Source organism: Crinia signifera, chromosome 5, assembly GCF_055691185.1.
Source record: "Crinia signifera chromosome 5, ASM5569118v1, whole genome shotgun sequence".
NCBI lineage: Eukaryota > Metazoa > Chordata > Amphibia > Anura > Myobatrachidae > Crinia > Crinia signifera.
In genome coordinates, this window is record NC_139221.1 from 137,652,343 (window position 1) to 137,673,693 (window position 21,351).

Consider the following 21,351-nt stretch of genomic DNA (forward strand, 5'->3'; position numbering starts at 1 on the left):
GAAGGGGTCTGGTAGTTCTCCCAATATAAGGGAGATTACAACCACATCGGAGTAGATAAATCATATATGAAGAATCACAGTTAGTGAACATTTTGAATATAAGAGGTCGGTCCATGGATGATAAAGTTTCTATGGATTTCTGCTTGGAAATATGTGTGCACATGACACATTTGTTTTTTTTCACACTTAAAAATACTGTATATTAAATCCTTTTTTTACATGTTTTAAAAAATATGTACTACATTTTTTTTTTTTTATGAATTCAAATGTATTACAGGTTAAGAAATTGATCATTAACACTGGATTAAATACATACCCTCCAACATGACCCATTGCATTCGATACACAATGCTCTGCTCCTGGACTTCCTTCTTAATGTAATGCTGCGTTCTCATTGCCGCCCCTGCAAAATCCCGGGTTTTTCTTGTTGGATTTTTGCCGGGGCACAGAGCTTCTTAGCTCAACAGACCCCCTTCATACTGCACCTCAGACCCGGGAATTTCCTGTGTCTGCCCTTTTCACACTGCTTTTCCATGGTCTGCCTTCCAACAAGTGTGTGGAATTTGATTGGGTGTTGGGAAATTTGTACAACTTGCTGTGATTGGCTGTTTAAAAACCAGCTTTTATTGGCTGGCTGTCACATATCACATGATTACATCTCCCAATGTGTTTGTTTTTTGGCATCATGTGTGAAAAACACAGGTCTTTGCTGTTTACACTACCGTACACCCATGTATTACCCAGGAAAAACCCTGCAAAAACCTGTGTCTAATTCCCAGGGCATAACACCTGGGAATTTCAAAAAGACCCTTTCACACTGAGACAGAACACAGGGAATTACTGCTTGCCCTGGCAAATACCCGGGTTTTTGCAGCAGTGAGAATGGGGTATGTGATTGCCATCACCTGTGTGGAACTAGGTAATTGACGAGAAGTGTGTTTCAACTCAGGTGACGGCACTCATACATTAAGTGGGAAGACCTGGAACAGAGCATTGTGTACCGAATGGGATGGGTCTTGTTAGAGGGTACGATATAATAGGCAATACATTTTAAACATTTCTACAATAGTTTAAAAAAATTATAATTGTTATAATTGTTTGTAATGATGTATGATCATGGGTTGTATCTTTACATTTTATTACATCAAGAAAAAAAACATACACAGGTACAGTATGAATGAACTAACACACAATTGGTCACTAAAAGATGTTAGCTAAGTAGAAGCAGAACATAACTTTACATTATGTATTTTAATTGTCTGTGTCTTTTTTTTAAAGAAAATCCCAGTCTTAGTGGACATGTTCAAGTATATATCAAGTTGCTGGATATTAATGATCATGCACCTGAATTTGCACAATATTATGAAACTTTTGTGTGTGAAAATGCAAGGCCTGGTCAGGTACTTAATCATCTTTTTATATACCATTTTTATAAATGTATTCATATGCAATGAACACAATTTAAAATATACAGTCATGCTTCAATTATATTATTTATTTACAGTTACTGTACTTGCTATGCGCAAAGCTTTGTATTTTACTTGTTCATATGATATATAAATGTAATATTTTTTGCACATTGCAGTGAAAATTGGATTAAAAAAAAAATATTATGAATTTTTTATTAAAGTTTAAAAAATATGATTTTTGCCATTTTTTATAATTTGCATTAAGCTCTCTGAGTATTTTATGTTTATTATTGTTTAGCATACTGTATGTACTGGTTTTCAAGGTGCCATTAAAAATTTAGTTAGTACCGGTATAACTGGAGACACTGTGAACCGGGCTGTGTACCGATATATCTGGAAGTCAGGTTAGTGGCGGAGATATACAGGAACCAGGGTAAGAATTACCTCCCATGGACCTCAGCTTCTAACAGATATGGGTTAGCGTCCGCTCACCTTGGTGTGTGTCAGTGACAGCAAAGGTAGTCCTCTGACGGTTGTCTGCTCTCCCACTCAGAGGTCGAACCGTGAGCACTGCATGAAGTGCAGGTAGTCAGTTGCCGGAGCTAGTTACACTGCAATCATAGCACAGAGAGAGAGTTGCTGGCTACATGATCTGGAATGAGAGGGTGCTCAGCAATTTTAGAAGGGTACAGTGAACCCCTGGCCAACAAAGATAAGACAAATACATACACATATACATGCATGAATTTTGATATAATATCTTAAAAAAATTTGATGTGTCAAAATGGTACCAATAGTTGAAACATATACACGTTGTGCAAAAAAATGCACTTTCTTGACGGACTGTGTTATTCAAGCCTAAAACGTAATCAATTATAACAATAATTTCTTATTAGGAATAAACACCATCATATATTCATCAGGCACAGCGGCATATAAGCATATATACATAGAAATATGGTGATTTCATGGGTGTTTTAAAGCAGCTTCTTAAATTGTGTTGCATCTGTACATACAGTCTGAAGGTTATAATTATTTTTCCATGAGAGAAGTACACAAAAATGACTCTTTATAATAGAATGGTGGATTAGCAACACTATTGCAACAGTTTCTGTTCTGCAAAGGAGATCTACACAAAAAGCTAGTAGTATATTAGTATTATCTGTTCTTTTCCTCCAGAAATTTAAAAAAAAAAACCTGTAACAAATCAAGACACTAGTCTAATTGTACTCCCAAAACCACAAATGGACATCTGGTTATATAACTATATGCATTTGGTATGTGGTAGATGGTGATAGTCTTTGCAGAGACTACTGCTTCTGAGATATGTGCCAGTAAGTGAATGGGTACTTGTGGAGTATCACGGCTCCCACGATGGGCATTGTATGCCAAAAATTGCATGCGATCGCATACGATTTTGCACCGAAAAGCATCCAAATGCATTGGAATTAGTATTAAACATGTTCAATGGCCCCCAACTGGCATTTTTGAGGCTGTACCACCCCCACTATCAACGCGAACCCGAAGCGTGGCGAGCGGCGGCGGTACGCGTCCTACGACCTTTTCATACCCCTACTATTCACGTCGGCGTGGAGTTGAGAATAGAAAGTGTGGCGAGCGCAGCGAGCCACCGAGCCCGAAGCGTGGCGAGGGGATGCGGATACCTTCACAGGTATCCGCGTCCCCTCACGGGCTTCACAGGTGTCCGCGTCCGCTCGCCACGCTTCGGGCTCGGTGGCTCGCTGCGCTCGCCACACTTTCTATTTTCAACTCCACGCCGACGTGGATAGTGGGGGTATGAAAAGGTCGTAGGACGCGTACCGCCGCCGCTCGCCACGCTTCGGGTTCGCGTTGATAGTGGTGGTAGTACAGCCTCAAAAATGCCAGTTTGGGGCCATTGAACATGTTTAATACTAATTCCAATGCATTTGGATGCTTTTCGGTGCAAAATCGTATGCGATCGCATACGATCAAATCGCATGCGATGCGATCGCTTACGATTTTGTAAAAAATCGGCCAAAAACGGTAAAAATCGTATCGCATCGCATGCCATCTCATGCCACTATATATGGCATGCGATGGGAGCCGTGATACTCCACAAGTACCGGTGAATGCACAGTGAGATCCTGAAGGAAGTACTAAATGACATTTCTGCTGTCCAACGGCCTGAAGCCTACTGCCAAACACCGCTGTAAATGGCTATCTGACTTCAGCCCCACACTAGGAATGAGGGAGCGTCAGAAAGGAGAAACAGTTGAAGAAAAAAAGCTGTTGAAAAAATGAATGCAGCTTTCCTTCTCCAGCATCACATGCACAGTTCACCAACAGATAGCGGGAACAGGGTGATTTGCAGGTACATGCATCTCTTTCTGGCATCCTCTCATCTGCAGGAGGTGCAATGCCATCCAGCCACTTCAGTGGTAACCTGGCTGTAAGCATTCTCCCTTCAAACAGAAGAAATGCTACCTGCCCTGCTCTGTGATAGCACTAACCAGTGGCTCACTCACTAGTGTCATTCACTGCATATGAAAATGACACAGAAGCAGTAGCCGCTGCCCCTAGGCTATCAAGTCGGTTCATTACTCTTCTCATTAGTATTCTTTATTATTATCCTTTATTTATATGGCATCACAAGGGTCCTGCAGCACCCAATAACACATAACTAAAAAATGAAAACAGTGACTTACAGTTGAAGATAAAACACGTCAAATACAGGGTAACTTTATTAAGCATTATCATTTTTTTCTTGTTCATATCAACTTTATTACTCCTTTCCAAAGTTCTCTCATCCCCGGCATGGGGCTTACACCAGATAGCCATTTCCAGCGCCGTTTGACAGTAGGCTCCAGGCCGTTGACAGCAGAAATTTCGTTTACTTCCTTCAGGTGTTATTTCTGACCAGGGATACACTGCCTGGCAAATGACTCAGAATCAGTATATTCTGCAAAAACTGTCACCATCAACCACAGACCAAATGCATAGAATTACATAATCAGATGTCAATGTGTGGTATTGGGAGGACTATTTCTTGATTTGTTACAGTTGTTTCCAATTTCTCGAGGAAAAGAACACATAATATTCTACAGAACAGAAACTGTTGGAATATGTATGACTGTGTTTATTTATAATAAGAAATTATCATTATTGTTATATTTGATTATGTCTTGAATAACACAATCCATCAAAAAAGTGCATTTTTTGCACATTTTTCACCTATTGGTACCAATTTGACATGTCAAAAATGATTAAGATATTATATCATAATTCATGCATGTATATGTGTATGTATTTTTCTTATCTTTGTTGGCCACAGGGACTTTATATTTTCCCTGTGACTGAATTTACCAATTTATTTTATTATCAATAATACCAATACCACACAGAGGTTTTACTTAGTATCTCTCTGGATTCTCATCCAGAGGATTATTTCCTTTCTGTTTGCATTTTAAAACCCTGGGAGCACCACCAATGGTTACATTGCCTATGGTAGTTTACTAGAACCAGAGAATGTTGGTAACCCATTACATACTTAAATTAATCTTCTAAACTTGTGCAGGTCGCAAATCTCTTCTTTTATTAAAATTTATAATAGTGGTAAGTGCCATCTCAATGCAATCTCTCTCTCTCTCTTTATATATATATATATATATATATATATATATATATATATATATATATACATATATATACATATATACATATATACATATATACAAGAGACGATGGTGCGGCACTCGGAAATAATGCGATATGCAATCAATCTGCTGTGCACAGCAGATTGATTGCATATCGCATTATTTCCGAGTGCCGCACCATCGTCTCTTGTATCCCTATTCTCTGTGAGGGCACCGGAGCAAGTACCCAACGTCACTGGGAGTGCCGGACCAAAAGAAAACATATATATATATATATATATATATATATATATATATATATATTTCATTTAAAAGATAACTTTTAGGGATATTTTAGCAAATTTATAAAAATAAAAAACTAAGAAATCACATGTACATACAGCAAGTTTTCACATCCTTTGCTCAGTTCTTTGTTAATGCACCTTTAGCAGCAATTACAACCTCATGTCTTTTTGAAAATGATGACACACCTATTTTTGGACAGTTTTGCCCATTCCTTTTTGCAGCACCTCTCAAGTTCCATCAGGTTGGATGGGAAGTGTCAGTGCACAAAATTGTTGTTATTGGGTGTGGTGTGTAGAGTTTTGAGGGAAAAATATATTTTTTTCCATTTTGGAATAAGGCGTAACTATAGCACCGCAGCCCCCGCCACCGCAGGGGGGCGCTGTGCATGTGGGGGCGCCGGCGGCTGCAGTGCTATAGTTACCCCCCCCCGTCCCCCGCAGACTTACCTATCTCGCTGGTCCCGACGGCTCCGTTCTTCTACTGAGGACCACCACAAAATGGCCGCCCCCATAGAGCACACAGTTCTCTGAAACTGTCTGCTGTATGGGGCGGCCATTTTGTGGTGGTCCTCAGCAGAAGAACGGAGCCACCGGGACCAGCGCGATAGGTAAGGCTGTGGGGGATTTAGGGGGGTTTGCATGGGCGGTGGGGCGGGGGGGTAGGGGTGCTTGGCGGGGCGGCGGCGGGGGGGTGCCCAAAACATAGCTACGCCACTGGGCTGTAACATAACAAAATGTGTAAAAGTGATTACTTTCCAGATGCACTGTATGGAGAGGTCCATTTGAGTCCATAACAAAAATAATATTTGCTGCTAAGTCGATGGGAAAAAATAATTGATTGAAAGCCAAATTAAGTAAAGTGATAAGCTGTGTACACACGGGGGAGATACTGTATATTGCTCTGCAATATATTGCTGAGCAATATATTGATCAGTCTCTCCTTTTCATCAGTGACCAGAGATGGTCTCTGATGAAAAAAAACCTCTGCCGAGGGGAGCCGCGGAGGTAATCAGCTGGTCGCAGGAGCTTGCGATTATAATGGGGCTGAAAACGGGAGCGCGCACCTGGCGATTTATTGCCGGGGCACACTCCCATCACTGGCAATATGGTCGCCAGCGACCATATTGCCAGCGATATCAGTCCATATCGCTGCCATGTGTACACGGCTAAAGCCACTATAAAATTTACCCCTGAGAAAGTCACTAGAGACTAAACACATTGGCCCTTATTCAGATCTGATTGCAGTAACAATTTGTTCTCAAAATGGGCAAAACCATGTGCACTGCAGGTGGGGATGATTTAACATATATAGATAGAGTTAGATTTGTGTGAGTTCTTTTGTTTCTTTGCAGGGTAAATACTGGCTGCATTATTTTACATTGCAATTTTTTGGTGTCATAAAACAGAATATGGTTTGTATTTTGTATTTAGCTGAAAGTACGCAATACTGTTATGTATGTTATGTATTTTTGTAATTCACTGAAGCTATAAAACTTTAACATAATGTTGTTTCCTACAGTATTGTTTATATCAAGTATACATTTCTCAATATATCAATATTTTTATAATTTTCAACGACTATAAGTAATTGAAGGAGTCCAGAACTCCACTAAAAGTCACAGCTGCCTCGGTGCCCTCCCAAGGGTAAATATACAGTTGGGTGTACCAAAGTCCCAGGGGTGGATTGGGGCCCAAAAGTGGCCCTGGAAAATTTCTGGAAGCAGCCTCATGTGGGCGGCACCAAATCAAAATGGGCGGGGACAGCATAACAGTAGGCAGGGTTACTACATCAGTATACCTGCCGAACTTGAAGCTGAAAGATGCACGTGTTTCCACCTAGTCACTGGTGTTGCGCTGCCCAAGCAATTCGGCCACAGTCACTGCAGGAAACAGGGCTGATTACTTTGAATACATATACTTAAAAAATATGTATATGAAGTTTTCAGCCCATGTATAATTCTGAACAATGGGAGGAGGGAGAGCACCTCTCAGGGGGGGGGGGGGACATTTTCATGAGCTCCCCTCCGAAAGCCTTAAGGGGCGTACACATGGGGTTATTTCAGACCCTTTTCTAAGTGATCTGACTAGATCACCTTCAATTGCCACAACTTTACTAAATGTAATAGACACAGGAGGGTAGTGGCGTGGACCCAGGGTGGTGACGTAGGATGCCTAGATTCCTACATAAGTTCTGTAGCATAAGCTGTGGCCACAAAGATGAGGACGAATATATATATATATATATATATATATATATATATATAAAAATACTTGCGGGGGTGAGAGCGGCACTCGCAGCAAATGATTAAAACTTCTAGTACACTTGTTGAGAGCGACGTTTCAATGTCCTTTATTGGATATTTTCTTCAGCCTGAAGAAAATGTCCAATAAAGGACGTTGAAACGTCACTCTTAACAAGTGTACTGGAAGTTTTATTCATTTGCTGCGAGTGCCGCTCTCACCTCCGCAAGTATCTATTGTTCGTGCAGGCACCCAGCTGTAACTACACAGCATCTGGCGGTGGAACGTGCCGGTCTTTGGGATATATATATATATATAAAATACCCAGCGCATAAAGCCCTAAAGACCTCTCAGGAAGAACAGGACCAGAACTCCCAATGTGTGCTGCTCCACTTTTAGGATCCAACCATGAATCCAATATGGTATGATTGTGGAGAAATGATAAATAAAGTGCATGAAATAAAGTGCATCAGCAGAATACATAAAAATAATTTTCTTGTAATATGCTGACATACATAGGGGTTATCGTAGAAAATCTTGCCAAAGACAATCACTTGGCGGCACTGCAGGGCATGCAAGGATGTTAGAACCACTCCAGGGGATGATCAGTCACCAGCGGGAACACAGCACCAGCAGCCGCCGGCTGGAGAACTCTGATAGGTGTCACGGACCAAAGAGGATGTCAAAGTGTCGAGACCACAGCAGCCACGTCCAACGCGTTTCAGCACAAACAATGACTACATCAGGGGTCAGGTGGGAAAAAAATCCACTATATATATATATATATATTATTTATTTTAAGTACAGTTGGAGCTGTTTTCATTTAGCCCAACAATGCGCCTTGTCTGCCTGTCTCAGCGCACCATTCGCTAGAAATGGGACACGCATGCATGACACTTGCGCACCACATTCAAGGCAATGGGGCACGCAAGTGTGTGAGACGCTAGCGCGTTCCTATATTGGCGCATTGTTGTGCTGAATGAAAACAGCGCCATCTGTATATACAAATGCTGCCTCATACACACACTTGCACTTACTGTAAATATTGGCACTCAGAGCCTGAAAAGCAGCACAGCAGCAGCAGAATTTGTGGTTTCTCAGTGTTGTGACTAGACGTAATTAGTCCACTCCATGGCGTTTTACCGCGATTCACTGGCCTGTGGGGAGGGGGAGCAAATTAAATTACAATTGCATTATGTCGGCGTACCCCAAAGTCCATTGAATCGTTGTAAAATGCTATGAGAAGGGGGGGGGGGCAGCATGGTGCTACGATTGTGTGATGCAATGTATTAGAAAAAATATTTGTGGTCAGGGCCGGTGTTAGGGTGTTCGTAGCCCTCCTGCAAACTTTATATTTGCGCCCTCCTTGTGGTCTCACAAGGAAGGGGCATGGCCACACAATAGTACTCTCATATAAAATTATGCCACACAGTACACCATCTTATTCACATTATACAGCACCAGTGCCATAACGAGATGTTTTGGTGCTCTGTGCCAGAAAGTGAATTGGTGACTGCCTTACTACCACAGCGAGAACCGGGAGAATGCGCGCCATAGCAACGCGCAAAAAAGTTAGTAACAGTACCATTAACACCGTAATGCCCATTAACATTATGGCATGCACGGTAATGCCGATTACACATTATGCCACACAGTACTGCCTATTTCACATTATGCCACACATTATTATGCGCTTATACATTATGCCACACAACGTAATGCCCATTATACATTATGCCACACACCGTAATTCCCCTTACACAATATGCTGCACACTTTAATGTCCATATGACATTATGATATGGGTAATGCCCAAGTACTCCTGCTTATACACAGAATACCACCATTAGTGCCCCTTACACAATGCCCAGAGAAGTGCCCATTGCAGTTTGCCTTCAATACTGCTCACTGTGTAATCCAGTCCTGTCTAGCCCTGAGTCCAACAGAGCCTGTAGAGGCACTGAATTGATTTTATAATATGGTGCCAGCTTTTGAGCCAATTAGAGCTCTTGGTTCAACAGCCAATCAATAACTGCAGCTGCTGGACCACATGATGTACCCACAGTGCAAATAGGCAAGGCAGCACTGGCACACACCTAGTTATTGCACTGCTCAGCACCTAGTGCCCCTTATTCACATTACGCTTCATGGTAGTGCCCATTACACAAAATGTCCACAGTAGTAGCGCTACTTATACATATAATGCCCAGAGTAGTAGAACCCTTACACACACATTATGTCCACAGTAGTTGTGCCACTTACACATAATGCCCACTGTTGGCCGCAGTAGTAGCATTGCTTATACACAATGCCCACTGTTGGCCACAGTAGAAGCGTTGCTTATACATAATGCCCACTGTTGCCCTCAGTAGTAGCGCTGACTATACTAATGCCCATACCAGTTGCAGAAAGTCTTAGGGCTGATTATACGTAATGCACACACCAGTTGCTAACACTAGTAGTGCTACCTATACATATGCCCACAGCAGTTGCCAACAGTAGTAGATAGTGGGGTATAAGCGCTAGGGACAGGTATACTGCGTGGTATATAGATGGCCGCCTTCTGGGAGAGGGTTGCCGCCCTCAATAAACAGAAGTGAAGGAGAAAGGACCAGTGGGTGCCTTCTGTATACTAAAAAATATTTATTACACAAATAACAAATAACATAGAATAATATAAAATAATATAAAACAATATAAAACAAGATATGAAAAAAAATTGCAAGCAATACCACAATACTATATTAAAAGACCATATTAATACATGTGTATAGAATGTAACACATAGTTACCAAGTCCTGAATTGGACAATTTGCCGGGTAGGTTGGGCAGGTGTGTCAGTCACACGATGGGGAATAAAGTCCCCGGTCACAATTTGGAGAAGGTAATATTTTGTAAATCCTCCCAGGCAAAGTGAGTGATGAACGGATGTGTCCTTTTGCTCACTTGCGGTGTTTGGTGTTGATCCAGCTGCTGCACCGGCCAGAAAGCCAAATGCAGTCTGAAGTGCACCGTGTACTGCAGGTGTAAGCTCCGTTTGAGATGCCGGATAGCGCTGCTCCTGATAGCAGTGCAGCTGATCACCATCCTCCTTCTGTGAGCGGCGGTTGGGAGGCGCTTTGTGCCGACAGTGGATGCCTGATAGCAATATGGGTAGTCGCTGTCCTCCGTCTGTGTGCGGCAGTATCGGAAGCACTTTGTGCCGACGGAGGATACCTGCAGTAGAGACCAGAGCGTGTGGGGGAGAAAGTGCAGTCAGAGAGCAATGCTCTAATGTACCCCTCAGGTCTTCAATAGCCGGTGCTCATGGAATTCCTTACGAAGACGCATTTCGCCACGCTCAGGCGGCTTTGTCAATTTAGGAATGGGGAATTCAGTTCTGTGGGCTGGTCTTATACCCATTTAGTAATTATACACAGGTGTGTGTTTCAATTGTTAGACCTATCTATATCGCCTCAAACGGAGCTTACACCTGCAGTACACGGTGCACTTCAGACTGCATTTGGCTTGCTGGCCGGTGCAGCAGCTGGATCAACACCAAACACCGCAAGTGAGCCAAAGGACACATCCATACATCACTCACTTTGCCTGGGAGGATTTACAAAATATTACCTTCTCCAAATTGTGACCTGGGACTTTATTCCCCATCGTGTGACTGACACACCTGCCCAACCTACCCGGCAAATTGTCCAATTCAGGACTTGGTAACTATGTGTTACATTTTATACACATGTATTAATATGGTCTTTTAATATATTATTGTGGTATTGCTTGCAATTTTTTGTCCTATCTTGTTTTATATTGTTTTATATTATTTTATATTATTCTATGTTATTTGTTATTTGTGTAATAAATATTTTTTAGTATACAGAAGGCACCCACTGGTCCTTTCTCCTTCGCCAACAGTAGTAGCCCTGCTTATACATAATGCCCACACCAGTTGCTGACACTAGTAGTGCTGCCTATACATATGCCCACACCAGTTGCTGACAATAGTAGCCCTGCTTATACCTAATGCCCACACCAGTTGCTGACAGTAGTAGCACTGCTTATACAGATGTAGCACCGCTCATCATTACAGGGGCTGGCTGTGGATTCGCCATGCACAGGGGGCTGGCTGTGGATTCAGTGTCACCTGCACGTTTTGGCCTCAGGGTTGGCCGGCCTCCCGGGAAACTTCCCGGTGACTTCAATGGCCAATCCGCCCCTGCAGAGTACTCAGACAGCACTAGAAGAGCTTAGATAAAAAGAAACTCACACCACACCAGCAGCGCCGATACTGACATTTCAGTAATTTAATACTGTTTATATATTTTATGTATATATAGCTTGATTAAGATAATATCATAATTGATCAATGATATTTATAAGATAGAGAGTAATATGCTACATGAAAAACCTTTTGCAGTCTTCATTTATATTTAGCTATAAAAACATTTATTTTTTTATCCAGTACTTCTCTATGCATTTACATAGCTGCCTATATTTATGAATAAAAGAGGCTTCTTGCTAAAATACCAAAGACATCAATACACAACCTAATCTATTTCAATGGAAAAGCTGGGTCGGTTGCAAGAGCAGAATAAGTAAATTAAAATATTGATTTTTAGATCAGTGTGATTCAGTTTCAGTTAGCCTCCTGGCCTGTGCACTATCTTTAAGATCTTAGCCCCCCACCCTCTTATAATTGGTCAATGCAGCTTACAGCCATAAAATTACATCAGAAAATCAGTGGGGAATCCAACCACAGCTGTGTCAGGAACATACTGTAGCAAAGAGGAAACTGTAAGATCTTAAAATATCACATCTTAACAGTGAATGTAATTATTTTAGAACTGGGAGCTGATATGTTAAGCAGTTCCAGATGCATTTCTGAAATTGGATTATATATATTATATATATATATATATATATATATATATATATATATATATATATATATATATATATATATATATATATATACTATGGAACAAGTATATTTAAGTGAGATGTGCGCCAAGGTGTTTTAGACAGGAGTTAGTGAACGGAAGTCCAGTCCCATATAATGCAATCCCCTTGAGTATGTGGGGTGTCAGCTAAGTCCAGGAACAGTGGTGTGCCGTTCAGGTAGTAGTAGTTTTGGAGAAGAGGTTTGGTTTTGGACTTTTGATAGCGACAAGTCTGCACGTATTAAGTTCACATGGGACAGTGTTTATATATAAGGGTAAACAATTTATTATTCTCTCTCTCTCTTTCTCCCCCTCTCTCTTTCTCTCTCTCTCTCTCTCTCTCTCTCTCTCTCTCTCTCTATATATATATATATATATATATATATATATAAATTTAAAGTATGATATATTTTACATGTGCCGTATAAAGTATACAATGTACAGTATAAAAGTGCAGTAACTTCAAAGTTCAATTAAATACTAATACAGTACTGTATATTGTGCCCTTAAATATCTGTTTACATAATAGTATTTTTTTCTTTTTTTTTTTCCCTAAACCCCTTTTAAATTTTGTCTTTTAGAATATGAACTCTTTTTGCTAATTTATAATGTTAGAAATTGGATTTGGTGGTGGGAGGGGCATATTTTGCCTTGATCTTGGAGTTATACTTCAAATATATATGGCTGGCATAGTGGGTATTTATCAAAGCTTGGAGAGAGATAACATTCAACCATTGAAACATCATTTGCCTTTTTTGTTTTAAAATTGACAGAAATTGATTGGTTGTTACTTTATCTGTCAAACGTTTATCTTTCCATACTTTGATAAATAGCCCCCATGGACTTGCAAAAATATAACTTGAGCTCCCTCCTCTGCCCCAACCCAAGAAGTTGCTGCTGGTCTCCGCAGCAATAGGCCCCTTATTCCTCGGGGGCCGGGTGCAATGCACCTGCTGCACCAATGATAGTTCCGCCTCTGCTACCCATAATGTTATCATGAAGGGTATGGTTCTGAGTATGGATTAAAACTATAAAAAGTAACTTTACACCTGTAAAAAGCCAACCTGCACTGCAAGTGATGCAAATACGTTTATTTGTTTTTCATGCATGTTAAATACAAGCTACTTTTGCATGTTGCCCACAAATTCTGGCCAGGTTTATTTTTACACTGCCATTTAGATCTGAGTTCGAGCACACGCCATGCCAAATTTAAACTTCTCTGGAGTACCATATGGTCTTCATTCTATAGTCCATCAGCCTTCATAGAAAATAGAATTTTTCCCTTTTGTTTCCAAATATTTTTTAGATGTATTTGAATTGTTTAAACAAATAATTTAATTAATATATTGTACATTATTTCATTATGGAACCATTTTATTTTTTTGTTCTGCCTAATTTGTTTTCTCAAGAAAATACAGTATAAGGCTTTCTATTTGCAATACAATTTACACAAAAAAACGAAAGAAAAAGATGACTCTCTTTTTGGGACACTCTTTAAATAATTTACTAATTTATGTATTAAGACATTCTAATTGACAACTGTGTACAGTATGGATGCGCTAATATTGCCAGCTAAACACTTGACCACGTGCCAAAAAATGTATCAATGTATCAGCCGGGATGTTTGATGTTACTCAGATTGCGGGCTAATACACCCTATGAGACATTCTTGGTTCCCAGCTGAATTTTATATACAAATGATACAAATCATAGAGTATAAACAAATTTTTTATTATAATTTTCTAATGCAATTTAAAAACTTAGTGGCGAAGTTTTAACATATTTTACTTGCTCTGATGGGGATACCTGTAGTCATGACCCTCTTCAATAGAGTATTTCATATAGTCATGTGTGGGGGTAATCGGAGAATCAAAATAAAGTATAGATAAATACAGCTCACCAATCAATTCCCCTTGGTGGGCCTTTTAAACTCAGCCGTGTGTCCTAAGGACAGTGAACGGGTCTGAGAGGTTCTCCTCCAATTGGCGGGGTCTTTATTGGGTAAGTGAAAGAAGATATGGGGATCTGCTATTGCTGGCAGAACCCAGTGGCACCCCTGTTAGTTGACCCAGTGCAAGGGTACTCTGCCTAGGACTGTCAGCAATGAGAGTCCCCTAGATTAGAAAAAAGGAAGGAGGACAGATATATTCTGCTAGATTTAATTCATAATCTCCAATATCACAAAAACAACAGCAAGTATTATTCCTTTTAGGTTCACTAATTACTGTAAATTCTATACAAAAGGCTCCATATTCTAGTGATCTCTGCATATAATGTGCATGCTTGGCAATAGTGTGATTCCAACAGATTAGTCAAATTATGCTGATGATGTCTACTAAATTTTCCTAAAGGACAGATTGATGAGAATTTCAATACAGCTTCTAAACATGCAATTTTCACCACAACCACAAAAGAATTGCTGCAAATAAATTGCCTGGTGTGTATGTTAGGTGTTAACGGCTTGGTTTATGCAAGCCCAAACTATACAATAGTAACTCTCATCTATTTAGAAATAATATTCCCAGACCGTCAAACACATGCTGCCAGTTCTACCAATAGGAATAACATATCCTGTGGCTACTTCAATATAATTTCAAAATATGTATAACATACCATATCCACAAAAAATCGCCCAGTGTGTATACTGACTCTTAGTGGCTTTGATTATATGGGTTCAATAAACATGGATTGAATTTCCAACTGTATAGCATTAATGTTGCCAATTCTACTAAAGTATACCACCAATCATGTATTGATACATATGAGAAGAAACATATCGCATGTAGGCTTTGGTTGTAACAGCTCAATTATGCCGTCCTGAAGTACATAGACATGAATACAATCTGTTTAAGAAACAATGTTGCCTGTTCTCAAAACAACATTCTACTAATCATGCACACAGAAAAAAGAATCACTTAGCCTTCTAATGATACAGTTGCATCATCTCCTCTGTCCCAATCCATATATAGGGTCCCATCAGAGTCAAGTGTATGTGTGACGCGCGTTTTGCCCTGACTGAGGCTTGTTCACCCACGTGGTCTCTCTGCCGCTGGGCTGTGTTTTGTAGCGTTACATTAGCGCCTTTTCTGTGATATGGAGGATTGTATGTCTCCTAATAGGTTTATTTCTGCTAAGACTGCCTCCCCCTCGTGGGGCCGGCTCAGCCTTCTCCGGCTCTCTGTATACATCTGAGTGGCAAATCCCTATCTCACCCAGCCATGACGCTCTCCAGACATGAACCTCACCTACGTCCCTACGTAACTTGCGTCCTCCCCGGGTAACGTTGCTAGGTTACCTTCAGTCCCGTTCGCTACTAGTTATGATTATATATTCTGTTGTATTGAAACTGGATAGTTCTGTGTTGCTTCTATAATTATTGGTTTAATCCTCCTATAAGAAAAGTGATTCAATTTGAATGAGTGAGGTTAATATGTGTGTGCATAAATATGTGAATATGATAGAATAAGGAAAAAGGGACAAATTATATACGATGAATACAAGAAAATATATATATATATAGGTTAGGCTGTGCGGTCCGGCACTGTTTATCACCTTGACAAAGGGGCGAAAGCTCCGAAACGTTGGTGTCCTACTTTAATACAAAGTCAACTTGTTTTGAAAATCCTCTGAGTGCCGCCTGTTCCTGTGTCGACTATATATATATATATATATATATATATATATATATATAGATATATATATATATATATATTTATGGTGCTAAAAGATTATAAGAAATATTATAGTTATAAGTGACACTTGAGACCAAGTGCTTTAAACTATTTATTACTACATATTTATTGTGTGAATTCAATTTATGATTGTTGTATCATAATCCTGTGGTTATATGAATACATTTGAGAGGATAGTGCTATACACAAAAAAGGGGGTGCCTTTGCAAAAAAGCATGAAAAAACGTGAAAAGAATTTTTTGGTTAAAGAGGAAGAATTTTTTCGATTTTTTTTATATTTTTTGAATTTTTAAAAAATAATAATACAAAGAGACTATATCTATAAATACTTATTCCCTTTTGGTTCTTAATGCATGATGTTGTTATGCTATCCAATTATTTCTGCATGTTAATATACCCGTGTCTTATCTACCTTTCAGGATGTTTCTTACTTATGGGTAGTGGCGGTTAATTATAATGACCCTGGTCCATTATCTAGAATTTGTTGGAATAATTCCATGTTGAAATTATAGTTGGCTATGATGCTAGTCATTATGGTGTTTTCTTCATAAAAAGGATTTTATTTTAGAAGAAGGGAGACATGGGTAGGAGGAAGAAGAAGGGACGAAGGGCGAGGGGGAGAGTGAAAGATGATGATGAATAATAAGGAGAGGAGAAAAGGAGAAGGATCTTAATATTATATGGTCTGATGTTCTTATGGTCTGGAAGATAGTCCCTTTATGTTGTAATTTTGGGTCTCAAATAAAGATCTGGTAGTTTATATATTCATTGAGGCCTTGTGGAGCCAATGCGTTGAGTCTGAATGTCCATTCACTTTCTTTCTGTAGTAGGGTTTTCTGCAGATCCCCACCTCTGATGCCTAGAGTGACTTTCTCCAGGCCGAATACTTTTGTGCCTGTGAATGAGTTGTTATGTACTTGATGGAAATGACGCGCCACTGATGTCAATTTTTTGAATTTAGTGAGATCTGAAGTTGCATTTCTCACGGTTCCCACATGTTCGAGAACTCTTTGTTTTAGGGCTCTAGTGGTCATCCCAACATACTTTTTTTTACACTGGCATTCAATGCAATATATGACTCCTGTTGAATTACAATTGATAAAGTTCCGGATTCTCATAATGTTGCCATACCTGTCCTGTATTTGATCTCTTTTACACATGAATTGACAGGCCTTACAATTTCCGCATGGAAAAGATCCTACCGTTTTCTCAGTTTTTGCTGGTTTTGCAAGGAAATGACTGTGTACTAACTGATCCCTTAAATTTGGTGATCGTCGCCAGCTCATTGTGACTTTGGGATCCAATCGCTTGTTTAAATCTTCATCAAGAAGAAGGACAGGCCAATGTTTTGTGAATTATTGATTGGATTTGTCTCCATTCATTACAATATTTGCCCACAAAGCGAATTTTATCCATTGTGTTTTCCTTCTTCTTCTTATTGAAGATAAGTGCTTCTCTCCTTGTGCCTGATACCTCTTTCCGGGCTCGTTTAATCAATCTTTTACTGTAGCCTCTTTCCATCAATCTTTCTGTTAACTCCTGCGCCTGTGTCTCAAATATCTTCTTATCTGAGCAATTCCTCCTCAACCTCAGGAATTCCCCCCTGGGGAGATTTTGCATTTTCCCATTTTCCCTACCCAAATATACTGCAATACAATTTAGTAAGAATTTGTTTTTATAAATATGAGTATTGTTATGTTAAGAGAAAAAGTTATTAAAGTAATTTTACATTTTTTGATTCAACTCTGTTTTTTTTATAAAACAAAGTTACAAAATGAGACCTACAGTACTGCTCATGTTATATAGATTAATGAATGAACTGTTGCAAATGTAATATAAAATGTCTTCCTTTTTAATTCAAATATAAAGGCAGATGTATTAAGCCTTAACAAGAGATAAATGCAAGGGTGGTAAAGAGAGATAAACGTCCAGCCAATCAGCTCCTTACTGACTTTTTTCAAACACAGCCTGTAACATGGCAGTTAGCAGGTGATTGGCTGGATTTTTATCTCTCTTTATCACCTTTGCATTTGTCTTCTTGTTAAGTCTTAATACATCTGCCCCATAGGGAGCTTATCAGACCTGATTACTCAGGTAAGAATTCACCCTCGGTTCTGATTGTGGGGGTTTGCGCATGCATGAATATGCACATGTACTTTGAGCTTGGTCGGCACTCATGGAGACTGTAATTAAAATCATTAGAAGCAAAACATCAGAAGTGTGGTCAACATTTCTGAGGATATTTATTTCCACTTTTGTCAGGACATACAGAATAACAATGTATAAAACACATTTATAGTCCTTACCACGAGTGGCGTAACTAGAAATTTTGCTCCCCACTGCCAAAAAAATTCTGGCGCCCCCCCTCCTTCCTTCCATTTTTTGGTAAAAGAAACAGGACAGTTTCTCAGCAATTCGGCTCTCAATAAAAACACCCCCCCCCCCCCAATTAAAGAAAAACACAAAGAATTTATGAAGAACCTATAGCGTGCCCATTCCAATGTTGAGTTTTAGGAATCATATATCTCTCTTATCCCAATAATGATTATTGAGAGTGAAATATTATATAAAATATATTTATTATATCTTGTATTGATATAACATATATATTTGACATCTGCAATTATATTCTAATATACTTTACAATACAATATGCAGAGTACTAATTAATCTAATTCCCAAAATATAAGAGTTCTAGACTTGTAATTTTAGCTCAGAAAGTCTGATATTTATTTACAGGCAAAACAAACCATTACAGAATACATTAACACAGTAATTGATGTATATGCTATTATATATATATTTATATACGCCTCCTTGCTTATATTACATAAAATGACATTAAAACAATCGACAGTCCTAGACTGCTACAATACTGACATAAATGACATACTTATACCCATAAACGAACATTCATAACTACCATGTTTACTGTCAGACTCTCACTCCAGCCCATTCCTTGGTTCCTCTCGCTTCTGATGTCTTCTCTCACTGCATAGTGTGCGTGTCTGTGAGTGTCTGTGTGAGAGTGTCTGATCTATCTGTCTCTTTCCTTATATTACACACTTCCCCATTGGGTTTGCCTGTTCTCATGGGATAATGTTGGTTCCCAAGACTCAAGGTGTCATAAAATCTAGCCTTCCTTAAGGTTAATCAAGGATCTGTTTGCTCAAGCTGTGAACAAAAGGGTTGTTTCCCTGACCTGTCCTGTCATAAAACTTATATCCTGGGCACAGGGGGTTTTATGACTCCCAAACACATCCTGAAGTCAATTGTATGCACATCTGCCTTGACCCTCTCTATCAGGCATACAAAGTACTATATGGACTTAATTAATAAATATCGATTTATCTGGGGAGGGTAACAACACTCTATTTGCTTAACAGTATGCCTTAGACATTTTGTCTCCTAAATAAATTCAGTTGCATTTGATATGTTGCAAAGTGGTCATTCATATTATTTAGTAAAACAAAAAGCTATACTACGATGTCTAAACATTAAACGCTGATATCCTAATTATTAAGCTATTCCTGTTTTTATATACACATACATAATATATACTATGGTTAAAATCACATTACATTAATGATGGTATAAAACAATATCTATATACCTATATGGTAACAGTCCCCCGCTTGTGACCATAAGAAATTATTTTGATTGGTCACACAGTAAATTACCATAATTGTTTCTTATATATTTCCAAACATTTCTTTTTCAAACTATCCTAAACATTAAATAACCATTGGTATGAAACATCCTTCATTTAATTAACCTAGTTTACCCTATAAAAACTAAATTTGACCAGGGACAGAGGTTATTTATATTCAGTATTCATGAGGAAAATATTTTCATTGCTACAGACAGTTATATGCCACGCCACAGCTTGCCTTGTCGATTTTGTTTGGTCGATGAGTGAGGAAATTGTATTGTTGCTCACAGTGATTTCCTGGCTGAGGGCTGTCACCTGTGTGGGTTGCAGTTCTTGGAGACACTTTACATTTGCAGTATAGTGGACGTAGAAGTAGAATTCTTCATAGAGGCTGTTGACTTGCTTGCAATGTTGCTTTACGTGTATAGAGGGAATGTTTGTGGCCCTTGGAGTGCTGTGGTCTTGATAAATTTCTTCACCACAGTTTTGCAAAGCAGGGGGCCTTTGATAACCCTCATTAATGCAGTCCTTAGCGAGTTTGCTTTGTATGTCCTTTACGATTATCGCTGTGATCGTGACAAGTGTCCATGTCTCTCTTTAACCCCAACCTTGTTGTGTTGAACAAAACAGTTTGTGACATTGAATACAGCAGTTGAAACTTTAACCAAGTATTTTTGCTTTACTTGTTGGTAAGAACATTTATCTTCAGGCATTGGCAGGTAAATGTCTGGGGTAGATTCTAAAGGATCCACTCCATTTATACTAAATTTCCTCACTGAATAATAATTTACCATTCAGTCTCTGATCTCTTACCTACCTTCCTATATACTATCTTATCTTAAACTAAAATAACCATACACCAGCTAAATCCAATAACTAACAATAATATTTTGATTTGACATATCTATGACAACATCCTATCAATACAACAAATGACTATGATTTTGCTTCAAACAAATATTAGATATCTGTTAAGAATGGGTTTGGCTATGTGGCATTCCATCCAGTGTTGTGTGATATGCAGCCATGTGCATATACAATAACTACAATATTCCATCTATGCTATTATTCATTCTCTTAGACTTGGTTAAGTCTGTAGTAAGAGAATGGTCCGTCTCAACAACTAACAAAATGTTTTTCTTTTCCAATTTGATGTAAGGCATACCATTCTTTGTCTGATATTTAAATTAGTTTGAAGCTTTTTAAGAAGGAAGCGTATATATATAATCAGCATATAATAATAAGAAGAAAAAGAAAACAAATATTTACAAGGTATATACAATGACATAAGAATGAAGATCATATGTGTGACCAGATCAGCGATTAAAAACGTATGTACAGTACAAAAGGAGTCTGCATGCTTGCAGGGGTGAGATTCACACTGTAAGAGGTGTGAGCATGTGTCCTGACAAACACACAAACAATGATTGCTGTAGTGAGGGGGTTAATGCGCTTCTCCTGAAGAAGAGAAAAGGGGATTTTGTCCATGTGTCCAGAAAACAAATAG

The 21,351-nt window shown here is 39.1% G+C and overlaps 1 protein-coding gene across 1 annotated transcript in view; it reads left to right on the top strand.

Annotated features, from left to right (window-relative positions):
• The window catches only part of LOC146080611 (cadherin-9-like), a 266,660-nt gene that overhangs the window by 224,013 nt on the left and 21,296 nt on the right, over window positions 1-21,351 (top strand). The window contains exon 9 of the mRNA XM_083188082.1: window positions 1,279-1,400. Coding sequence (XP_083044208.1) covers window positions 1,279-1,400 — 122 coding nt within the window. The remainder of the gene's footprint in view (window positions 1-1,278; window positions 1,401-21,351) is intronic.